A 12879-nucleotide genomic window follows, 5' to 3' on the forward strand; every position below is an offset into this window, starting at 1 on the left:
TATTATTTCTTATCTCAACACTTTCATATCTCATATTTTAATAAAAAAAATTTTTTTTTTTTTTAAACAAAACATTTTGTTTCTTTTTCGTTTCATTATCCTTTGAAAGAGTTGTGTGAGATAAAGAATTATTTTGTTATTTTTGAAACTACTTTCAAAACAAAAACTAGTTGAGGTAGTGGTGGTGGTGGTGGTGGTGGCAGCAGTTATATTGTAAGAATGGTAAATGGGACTTTTGGTACACTTTCACTTCCCAGTTAGAATCATTTCACTTAATGTATTATTATATCTTCGAGAAGTAATAAACATCACAGCACTTCTTTTTCCTCTTCTTTCCTTTCTCACTATCACCACCACCCATGTATTAAATATTATATATTTATAGCTCATAACATTTGCTTAATGAAGAAACTAAGAATTGGATTTCTGTTTTATTTTTCAGCAACAAGCACAAATCACGAAGGAGACGTGCTGGATTTGATCACGTCGCTAAAAAGAACACCAAGTCCTGGAATTCAGTACATTACAGGACCTAATAACATAACGCCAGCCATTAGACTCACAGGTAGGTAAGCAAGCCAATATGTTCTCTAGATGTTTCCACCCATTGACACTGAGATTTCTTTCACACATGCAAAAAAAGATAATAATAATAATTCAAATTACGATAAAGTAAACAAACAAACGAAGTTTGCTTTTAGAAGCGTTGAGTTGTCTTAGAAAGTTAAAGAAGTGATTTTAAATTCTCAAACGCAGGACAATGCTAATAATATAGCCTGAACAGAATAAACTACCCCTATTTTGCAGAAAATAGTGTAGGCGGCCAGCCATGAGACTCGAACTCACACCTCCGTGATTACGCATCGCGGTGCTCTCAACCAATTAAGCTAAACTGCCCAACCACAAGTTTTTCTGCAAATTTAAGATGTATAGAAATCTCGCGTTATGAGACGCTATCATGTTAAGTTCAAATTACGATAAACGTAAACAAACGAAGTTTGCTTTTAGAAGCGTTGAGATGTCTTAGAAAGTTAAAGTGATGATGATTTCTTTTATGTGCCACCAGGGTGGAGGATGAGGGGGACAATACGAAGATAGACATAAAGTGTTGGGGTTTACATATAGGGGAATGATAAAATAAAAAGTATACATGGTATACATTAGAAGGGAAGTATACATAGTGTATGACACTGGAAAAAGAGGTTGGGGAAATGTGATTGTGATGGGATCCCTCTGATACAGGAGGGCCTCTAGGGATAATCAAGGAACCTCCACCATCCAAGATCACTCTGAACACCAAGGGCGAGAGCCCTCTCCTACTTCTTTCTTTCGACTCACAGGTCTACACTGAGAGTGGTACCATCCACTCTTGCCATTTTCACAACTTTCACCCACCTTTTCATAAATTCACTCACGGGCAGCACCTCCCTCTCCACGGTCACTTTCTTTTACAAGTAAAATTTTAAAAAGTCAATGAGGGCTTTACCGAAGAGAAATGTTTCTGTCTTCATTCCTTTCAGCTTTGTCCACAGCCGCGAGATAAAGGAAAACTGCCTTGCCAACCCGATTAAAGGAGGGCAGTGGAGCAATCATCATTGTGGACTCAGCTGACAGATAGATTTATCCTACACATGACAGCAGCTGTTCAACATAACTCCACAAGTCAGCAGTGGCCAGATACTGAATGAGTGCATGCAGACCAGTTTCATTACCCAGCAAGCACCTCGGACAAGCCCGTCTGACATCATAACCATGCCGTAGTGTTTATCTTGAACTGGTAGCATCTTCCAGTAGCACTGCTAAGCTAAAGACATCTGGAAATTATCCATGACAGTCTCCTACTGGAAAGTCCTCCTGAATAGACTTGCCAGTTCATCTTTGTCGATGCCTAGGGTCTCCACTTGTCTCACTTTCCCACTACTAATCCTCTGCAATTATCTAAAGTGGAACATCCACCAATCCTATTGCCCGACTTGAAGAGACAATGAGTGTCTGACAACCTTCTAAGTGTCAGGCGCCCAGTCTCGGCTTATCCTTTACCCAGGACTGCAGCTCCATCAAGGAGACAAGCTGTGGAAAGGCTTGTTCTCACAAATGGTGCCCACACATGTTTACCTTGTATTAATCGCTGCAGGTGGCACAACCTGAGTACATGTCTGTGCATTAAAAACTATGGCATGCCTAAGCCGCCACTCATAGTAAGTTGGCAGCAGACCAACTGCCTGACCAGTGGAACATGTCCCTTCCACAAGAAAATAAGCAGGATATGCTCCAATCTAATCAAGCAGTAACTGGGACAAGGCACAATGGTCAGTGATAAATAATGACAGATGTGATGTAGGCATTCGCCACCTCTGCCTGACCTTTCAGGGACAACTTCCACTCTGCCTATTTCTGGGTAAGAGAGGTCACCCTGTTCATCACCTATTCCCAATTCTTGTCCACTTAGAAGTCGAGACCAAACCAGACCCCAAGCAATTAAAATGGTCCATCAGTCCAGCATCCAACAATGCCGTCTGACAGCATTGATCTGCCTTTCCAGGTGCCCAGTTACAATCTCACTGACTTGTCGGCATTGACTTTAGCCCCTGCAACTAACTCGTATTCCTTTACAATGGAGCCAACTGTCTCCACTTCAGAGGCATCCAACACCATGACGGTGACATCATCCACGTATGCAGACACTGCCTTCCTGAGTTCAATTTCAAAAGGGAGGCTTCTTAACTGTTCCAACTTCTGCAGCAATGAGTCGAGAGCCAGCACACACAGAAGAGGTGATAGCAAGCCCTGAAAGACCAAATACTAAATGCCTCTGATAGATGGCCATTTATTTTGACCACTGATCAGGTGCTGCTGTGCATTGCAGCAATCCACCCTCTGAAAATGGGTCCAAAACCAACCACTTTAAGGACGGCTTCCAAGTAGCAATGGTCTACCCAATCGAAAGCTTTTGACTAATCTAAATAGATCAGGGCCCCACCAAAGCCAGCTTTAGTCCCAGCCCTCTCTATGATGTATCACATAAGGTGGAGGTTGTCATGGATAGCCCTGCTTGGGATTGTGCACATTTGTGCCTCCCCGACCGGACTACCAATGACAAGCACCAACCTTTTCACTAACATCTTAGCCAAAGTCTTTAACTCTGTGTTTAGCAGAGTTATGGGCTGAAAATTCCCGAGCATATCCTCATTGTCAGCATCCTTTCTCGGAAGTGTTACCACACCCTAGCTAACAGCACTAGGAATTCTCCCATTCTGCTGCCAGTTACTGTAGACATCTGCCAAGAGACTGCTAAACAAATCTGGCATGAAAATATAGAATTCGTAGGGCAGACCATCCAAACCAGGCGATTTGTGACTTCTGTAATCACTCATCACCTCCCATATTTCAGAAGCTGTAATCGGCTTTTCACAGAATCTTGTGTCTGTCACTGAGAGCCCTGGTAGGCTGTCTAGGTACAAAGTAACGTTCGCTAGCATTGTTGACCCATCACCTTCCTCAAACAGCCATGTAAAGTGTTACTGGAAAGCCACACACATTTGCTCAGAACCAAGTAGCATACATCCGTCCTGATCTGTCAAAGACTTGATCATGGTTTTGTTTCCACATCGCATCTCTACTGTTTGGACCCATCGGACGGTTTTAGTTCCTTCGTGTTTTAGTGCATGGGCATTAGCTCTGACAACACACCCTTTGTGTTTTGCCTCAAAGAAAGGGCCAAGGGCCATTCTCGCTGCTAACACATTGGTCGCAATGCCTTTACTAATAGCCTCTTCTAGTTTGCTAGCTAGTTCTCCCTCTAATCTATTTCTTTCTATTGCTAAATCTTTGCTAAATACTATCGCTTCTACGCTAATCACTCTCTTCAGAGCCATCTACCACTAGTTGTTGATGATAGCCTCCATCAACTGCCACATAACTAGTTCACTAATCCAGTCTCTGTAGTCTTTGCAAGCCAGTAAGGAAGCATTTAATTTCCAGTAACTCGGTCCCTGTCTACTGGTCTTATCTAAATTGACTGAACATATCAGAAATTTGTGATCTGTGTAGCCAACCAATTTAAATTGTGGACAACCTACGCTATCCCTATCTTCTGCCCTACAAATACTCTATTTAAATACGATCTGGATGACCCACTGTGGTTGCTCCATGTCTACACTGGCACATCAGGGAAATCCAGTTGTTACCTATCAGAAAGCTGGAAAGTCCTGAGCAGGTTTTCAAGGTTTTTACACCCACTTCTACTATGTACTAAACCCACACAGTCCTTCCATGTGTCCAAAGTACTGTCCCAGTCCCCCACTAGTACTAAAGTGTGAGACATTCCCAAGAATGTTTCTAGATGCCTGAAGAATTTTGACCTTCCAGTCCTGTTGGGGCATAAACTGCCACCAGTCTAAAGGCGCCACCTTTGCTGCCACTCATGTCCAGGACCACCACCCTACCATCCGGGTCCAGGAACATAGCCCATACTTGGAGATCTAAGGATATCCAGAGTAGCACTGCTACACTGCTACTCGCTCCCAATAGACCACAAGATGAGAATACCGCATAGTCCTCAAAAATGAATGCTAGAGCATGTTTTCCGGAGATCCTTGTTTCACTAATGGCAGCCACATCCAAATCAAGTGACCCGAGATCATTGAGCAAGTGACCTTGTTTCCAAGCTGATCCCAGGCCATGCATATTCACACACCCCATTCTCAGCACAGCCATGCTAATCAGAGAAGGAAAATGAGGACATTACTCACCTTTATTTTCAAGAAGCCCAGAAGTTTCAGGCCTCTCTACTGGCAAAAATTTTTTAAAAGGCCCTTCCAACAGCCTTTTATCAACAGATCTTTTTAAAATTCCCACACTACCTGGAAATTTTTCTATTATAATTTTATAAACATCTGACAACGTTTTAGTTGAAAATCTGTCCTTGAGGGTTTTGAAGATGAAATCCTCAAATTCTTTTCCCTCTGTCTCTGTTTTGTTTTTGTTTTGACTTACAAAATCCATCAATTCATTGTTACACTTGTTCACAACAGTGAAATTGATGGATACATTTCGTCTACAGTCTGATGAATATTTTTGAAGTTCTGTAATTAGTTGTTTCTGTGATTTCATGCTGTTTTTGAAGTTGCTGATCTTGTTCTTGTTGTTTTTGTTGGAGTGATTGCGAATTGTATTGCAGTTGTGGTTTCAGAATAAGGTTTTGTTGATTTCTTAGAGTACGGCTATGTACTCTCCTCCTCTTTCGCCTACCCGCTTTTGTCAATGTGATCCATCAATTGTTCAGCTTTTCTTTCTCCATGCATGTCATTGCAGTTGATGATGGTTTGGGAGGAAGAGCATTCGGGAGAAACTTGCTTTTCCATGGCAACTGGGGGTAGACTCCTTCTTTGTCTTGGTTTGGGAGTGGGTATGAGCTTGGGTGTGGGAGTAGGTGTAGGAGTCTTGAGCATTTGTTTATGATTTTGCACTTGTGGTGTTTGTAATGTTGGCAGCAGTGGGACTTTATTTTACCTTGCTTCAGTGCAGAAAGCCTTTAAGTGATTTACAGATCCACATGTGTGGCATCTTGGCTTTCTATCCTCCATGAACACTAACAGATGAGTACCATCCAGGAGATCGATTAGATCGGGCAGCTGGTCAATATGGTCCTGCTTGCATTGCAAGGTCAGTCCTATACCTATACCTAACAAATTTTCTTGATCTCCAATATTGTGACTTCATCTTCTTCTAAACCTGCCAAGATGGCCACCACTAACCATGAATATTTCTGGCGGCACATTCAGCACCCTAATCTTAGCAAGGCGTTGGCCGCAGTAGCTGGGGATTAAAAAGAAAGTTGTCATTCCTCAAAGTGGTTGCAGAATTACATCTAGCTTCTTCTTTCATTCCACATCTCACCTCAATAGTTCCAAACTTCTTTCCTCAAGTGATGTGGGACTTTTGTTCCCACATGTGCCCAAGACATTTTTGTACTTTGCTCTCAGGAGCATTTTCCACCCACCAAGACTTCATTCTGATGCAACAGTATGTTACCATGCATCTTGTAATATTTTCAATCACGTCGGATGGAAGGTTTAAAGCTACCCTTCTACCATCTCTTTTTACAATTTTTCTTGCCAATTTTAATTCTTCTTCATCTCTGTGGATACTTGCCATATTTCCCGCCGCCAATGCAAAAGATGCAGAGGTGATATTTGCATTCTTATTTTTCATTTCTTTCATATTGTTGTTGTTTTTGCTGACACAGCTGTTACTGTTGATCTTATTGTCAACATCGAGAGTTTTGACGTTGATTAGAGATGAAACATTTTTCACCTCAGTGACGTCATTAAGTTTAGGCCATTTGATATTCATAGTTTCAATTCTTTCCTCATTCTCGATTTTTCCCGACAAGGAGCACGTTCCTTTGTTGAACATTATGATGGCTTCTTTATCAGCTATCTTTAAATAAATACAGAAAATTGCAAAATATGTGTTTTTGCCGAAAGCAGTTAAAATTCAAAAATTATTGAAGTACACTTCTTGAAAAAAAGTGGGTATTTCTACACAAACATACTATCTGTGCAGTCCAGACAATCTCAGAAATATAATGATAACAATAGAAATGAAAAGACGGGGCCTTAGAAGGCCTAAAAGATTACAAATGCTTTTTCAACTAACGGAGCACCAAATTTCCATGACTTCACAGTATGGCAGCCATAATAATAATGATAATAATAATAATAAAGTGCTGGGAAAGGTAGAAAAATACAGATTACTAAAAGATGAAATTGCAAGCATGTGGGCAATGTGAAGAGTAACCATCACCCTAGTAGTTGTAGGAGCACTTGGAGCAATGACAACTAAATTTGAGGAATTTGTCAGAAAAATTGGAATTGACATGATGGGAGAGCATGCCCCAAAAGCTGCTCTATTGAGAGCAGTGAGGATTTTAAAATCAGTACTTGGCTGTTGAGTATCTTCTATAATACTTAATGTTTAGGTACCAAAGCTTATAATTCATGTAAAGAGATCCTGTGAGACCTTTGACAACAGGTTGCTGTCTACTCTCAGAAAATTAACCGAAACTAGTAAGATCAAGAGCTCTGAGAGGTAAAGTAAAATAATTATAATGATAATAATCCTTTTTAATGTAGACACAAGGCCTGAAATTGTGGGGGAGAGGGCTAGTCGATTGCATCGAACCCAATGCGCAACTGGTTCTTAATTTATCAACCCCGAAAGGATGAAAGGCAAAGTCAACCTCGGCAGAATTTGAACCCAGAACATAGCAACGGATGAAATACTACTAAGCATTTCACATGATGATGATGATGAACTTTCCCATCAAAGACAACATTATGAGTGTTCAGCTTTTTGCTGAATGATGTACACAAATGATTTGTTTATAATGATCAAATGTATGTGCTGTACATTAACTCACACCCTCCATCAAATCGACGTTGCCTGAACAGGTGCACAGTGTACCATGTGTCAAGTGTCGAAGTGATCGTGGAGTAATGTGAGATGAAGTGTTTTGCTCAAGAACACAACATACTATCCAGTCTAGGTATTGAAACTGCAATTTCACAATCGTGAGTGCAACACCCTAATCACTAGGTTAATAATAGTAACAACAACAATAATAATAATAATAGTAATAATCTTTTCTTTATGGATCAGAAGGTCTCATACATAAAATACAAAACATGTGCAAAATGAGGTTACAAACTGAATGGAAGCATACACACACACGTACACACACCTATAATCTAAAAAGAATGTTGGAAGCACAATACATTACCAGAAGGTTTGGACACAGTAGGTAAGTTCCACACTTCTTTGTACTATATTTGTGCACTTGTACTCATGCAAGGGTGTGTGAATGCATATGGATCAACGAGAACATGTTAAATATGGCATGGCTTGGGATGGCCATTCTTTCTCCATCCCATCACACTCCTTTCTCATTCTCTCTTGCCTTCCCTTTTCACTCTGTTCTTTTCTCCTATGATAAATATATTTCTTTGCATACTGGTGTGTATAAGGGCCTATATTTTTCCTTATGTTGTATTTTTTGCCAATAATACTGACAAAGTGTGGAGGCGCAATGGCCCAGTGGTTAGGGCAGCGGACTTGCGGTTTCGATTCCCAGACCGGGCGTTGTGAGTGTTTATTGAGCGAAAACACCTAAAGCTCCACAAGGCTCCGGCAGGGGATGGTGGCGAACCCTGCTGTACTCTTTCACCACAACTTTCTCTCACTCTTACTACCTGTTTCTGTTGTGCCTGTAATTCAAAGGGTCAGCCTTGTCACACTGTGTCACGCTGAATATCCCCGAGAACTACGTTAAGGGTACACGTGTCTGTGGAGTGCTCAGCCACTTGCACGTTAATTTCACGAGCAGGCTGTTCCGTTGATCGAATCAACTGGAACCCTTGACGTCGTAAGTGACAGAGTGTCAACAACAACAACAACTGACAAAGTGCCTTGTGTCATATAAGAGGGCTTTTAGGCTTGCATAATAAATTGTGGCTGACTTTCTGAAACATGTGTGTAATATAAAAATATAAATACTGGTGATCAGTTATGTCTTCTATGTTCTGTGTGTGTGTGTGTGTAATGGGAATAGGGCAAAATATATTATAGAAAATGACAGGTTTAAACTCTTTTACACAAAACGAATATATGCATATAAGGTGTAGGGCACCAACTCACACATGAATAGTATCCATTGCATAAGCAGGATTGGGGTTATTGCTGTGGGTTTTTCCTGTTGTCTTAGTAGGGGAAGGGACACATTAGGACTTTGATATCCATACAGACTACATCTAACTTCATGATGCAAGTCACCTCTGCGCTCACCACTTGTCCATATTGTTGCAAACATAATGACTGTACAAGACTTCTGGCCATGAATCTAGAGCTCCTGAGATGTATGTACTGTGATACCAGTATGGGTAGACATATGGCTGCTATCATTAGTTTCAAAAAAAATCTAAGCACATACTTCCACCTGCACTTCCCAAGTTCGTAGAATACACACCTGACCTCACATGAATGAGGACTTCCTCCAACTCTTTTGAAAACATATGGAATTTTCCTCCTTTTTTTACCTTTTTGTTAAACAGAAGTATGTCATCTTCCTCCTCATGCTTTACCAGATAAGTTCATCAGGCAAGGAAGTATTACCTTTTGTCATATATATCATCCATTATTTTTCTCTTCAACTTGCTCAAGGGCTCATATCAAGACATTCTCTTTAGCTCATAACATTTGCAAATAACACATTATTGTTATTGTTGTTGATGCTATTGTTGCTTTTTTTGTTCTGAGATTGTCTTTCAAATAAATGCTCCCAATATTTCATTGCAGGTCTTTTTTTTTTTTTTGCTTTTTTATTATTGTCAAACTTCAAAGCTTTGTAGCCTTGATTAATAATCGTATGGAGGGCCATCTATATCATATATTTCATTCATCTATTGATTGATTTATTTATTATTCAGATTTTGGTTAACAATCATTGTTATTATTATTATTATTACTATTATTATTATTATTATTATTATTATTATTATTATTATTATTATCATTATTACTATTATTATTATTATTATTATTATTATTATTATTATTATTATTATTATTATTATTATTATTATTATTATTATCATTATTATTATCATTATATCAGGTACAAGTATGTATGACATTATAATGAGAAATTCACTTCACAATCATATGGTTTGGGATACAGCTCCACTTGAGTAAGTGTCTTCTACCAAAGACCTGGACCGATCAAAACCTTGTTAGGAAATCTGGTGGATGAAAAGTGAAAGAAGCCTGTCATGAATGTATGTATATGTATGTATATATGTACGTGTATACGTGAATTTGTGTGTGTGTGTGTGAATGTATGTGTTTGTATTTCTTTGTCCTAATATCTCATGCTGATTGTAAATAAAGTCACTGCTCATACAAAAACAATGCCATTGATCAGTTTGTGTTCACACATCTAAGGGGAAATATTGCTATGCTTAAAATAGATGAGGGTTCATAGCAGGAAGAGCATCTTGCCATAGAAAATCTCCCTCAACAAATTTCATCTAACCCATGCATACATAGAAAAGTGGATGTTAAAAGGAGAAGGATCACTGTTGTGTATACTTCTGCTACTGCTATTTCTGTTTTGACTATCTCGCAATGTGCGTCACTATTCAAATGGCTATTTCACAATAATATATGAATAGCTTAAAAATGTCTGACAAATCTTTTCTCTACTTCAGATAAGATCATATGATCACAATGGAAATGCCTTTGATCACAGGTTTGCTTGATCAGGATTGACAAAGGGTGGGAAGTAAATAACAATAACAAAATACCTGCAAAAAATTTGACTTTATGATCCATAAGAAAATAATCTTTTACATTATTCAACTCACTTCTTCAGGTCTGGAATACTGAAGCAGAATTTGTTGACTGAATTTAATTTGAGTAGGATATTTCACCTCATACTTTTTCTACGTGGCACACTTCTAAAATGTTTAGATTACAAAAGTTCTAATCATTAGAAAGTATGTTGTCAATTTAAGATCATTCACAGTCACTAACTATGAATTCTGGGCTTCAAAAAGGACAGAAGTAAACATTGACTTAAGCAGGATTTGAACTTAGAAGATAAAGTGACATAACTAAATACTACAAGGCGTTTGTTTGGTACTTTATTGGTATGTTCTACATTGTATCAGAATGTGTGATGTGTTGGTGTTTATATTTTGTTTCCTTGGTGTTAAAGGGTTAATGAATATATTCTTTATCTTGAGAAAGAACGCCAGCCTGTCAAAGATTCTAAGAATTTTAACTCAGCACTGAAAGCTAGCAAAACAGTCAGCTGTAAACCACTATAGTCTTCTGATAGCAAGCACTTGTACATTCCAAAGTACTCATAAACAGTTAGATGGTCTCATTTATTGAGAGCACTTTTTAAAGAGTGTAACTAGGACCAATCAACAAGTTTGGTGGTATTTATTGTCTCTCAGATATTGTCACTAAAGATGTTGAGCTTAGAGCACTATTCTAATGGAACACAAATTTTATATTGTCTGTTACTATTTACAATGGTTATTCTTTTAACACTAAATGGGCTGGATCCATTTGTGGCTCAGTTGTTGTGATCAATGACAAAGCAACATGGGATACTGGTGCAGGATATGGACCACAGATTTTTCAGTTTATAGTCTGATACCTTGTCAATCTGCCCTCCTTTGGCTCTGTCAGCTTATAAGCTAATTACCAAATAACTTGGTTTACTGCAGCTCCTAATTAGATAAAGGTGAGAAAAGTAAAAATGACAAGAAGATAAGGCAGTGCTTCTCTCATATGCAGATGATTTTCACACAGGGTAAAAAGAAATAACAGTAATAATAACAATAACAATGATACTTGTTTGGTAATCATTATCTTAGAAATGTATAAGTAAAAATGACCACAACAAATTGGTTCTCATAAAGACTGAAATTTCACAAACATACATGTGGAAAAATTCTACATTTTAAAACTTGTTTCTTGTAAATACTTGTTTGCACAACATTATGGGTTTATCCTATTTTACAGATTCAGAAAACGCTTCATGAATGCAAGATATAGTGTATTACATTAATTATTTAAAATCATTAAGATTTGCTGCATAAAATAATTTGGTATGCCTAGAGTCTTGAGAACATCAAATGGTGCCATCACATTTCCAACAAAAATTATGTGTGCATACATCAGCCCATAACCTCCTACCTCATAGCTATCCATCGCATATGCTGGTACAGACATGTCCTCCAGCTCCCGTTAGTTCATCCTACTAAGGCTTTACTCTTATTCGACATAGCAGTTGCAAGCTGGAAGAGACCTCATAGTAGGCCCCACACCAGATGGCTGGACGTGATTGGGGAAGAGCTCCAGAGACTCAACGTCACCGGGAAGGATGCAGAGGGGCTGGCACAAAACTGCCAGCAATGGAGAGCACTGGTGAACCTGTTCAGCTCTATGCATGATGACCTCTCTGGGACTGTTAATCTGAGATGACCCCAGTGCCATCAAGTATGTAGCAGCAGGCAGCAGCCTTGAGTCTTAAGGTGTTGTGCAAGGTAGTTCTTGTGAATAAATTAGTTGACTTGGAGTTTCTAATCAAGCATGTTAACCAATCAGTGACTGTACTATAGTGTATCATTCAATACTTGTAGCTTATACATAGACATTAAAATGATGGTGATATCATTAGTTTTTATTACAATAGAGCAGCATTGGTAAAAATTAAATTAATGAAATTTTAAAAGGAGGTTATGACGATACTATGAAATTTACACAATACAAACATTTATCATACTTCGATTTTGTATCTATTTTACAAGATTCTTTATGTGAATTTGTGTGTTGAAGCAAATCTTGTTGTGTCTGGGAAGAGTCGTATTGTCTTAATACCTTATTATCTAACACACTCACTGGTTCAATTTCCACTCATTTATTTCTTTTTTTTCTTTTAAAATTTTTGTTGCTTTTGCAACTTTGTCAACAGATGTTGACAAGGTTGCAAAAGCAGCAAAAATTTTAAAAGAAAAAAATATATAAATAATAAATGAGTGGAAACTGAACCAGTGAGTGTATTAGATAATAAGGTACTAAGACAATATGACTCTCCCCAGACACATATTACTGCTTTTATTAATTTAACTTTTGTAACAAGTAGAAAAGGTACCATTCCATACTTTTTTGTCCAACCATTACCTGTAATCAACTAACCTTTCTCACCAAAAATTCATATCAAATAGAAAGGACTATTATCTATTTCTTTCTTTTCACAACCCTCTCTCTAATTATATATATATATATATATATATATATATATATATA

General features: G+C 38.3%; 1 protein-coding gene across 3 annotated transcripts in view; it reads left to right on the forward strand.

The window, feature by feature from the left end:
* Window positions 1–12879, forward strand: part of LOC106871713 (protein kinase C-binding protein NELL1) — a 413759-nt gene that overhangs the window by 210699 nt on the left and 190181 nt on the right. For all 3 annotated transcript variants that reach the window (XM_052976231.1, XM_052976230.1, XM_052976225.1), the window contains exon 2: window positions 443–565. In XM_052976231.1, coding sequence (XP_052832191.1) covers window positions 443–565 — 123 coding nt within the window. The remainder of the gene's footprint in view (window positions 1–442; window positions 566–12879) is intronic.

The sequence above is a fragment of the Octopus bimaculoides genome, chromosome 2, assembly GCF_001194135.2.
Source record: "Octopus bimaculoides isolate UCB-OBI-ISO-001 chromosome 2, ASM119413v2, whole genome shotgun sequence".
In the NCBI taxonomy this organism is placed as follows: domain Eukaryota; kingdom Metazoa; phylum Mollusca; class Cephalopoda; order Octopoda; family Octopodidae; genus Octopus; species Octopus bimaculoides.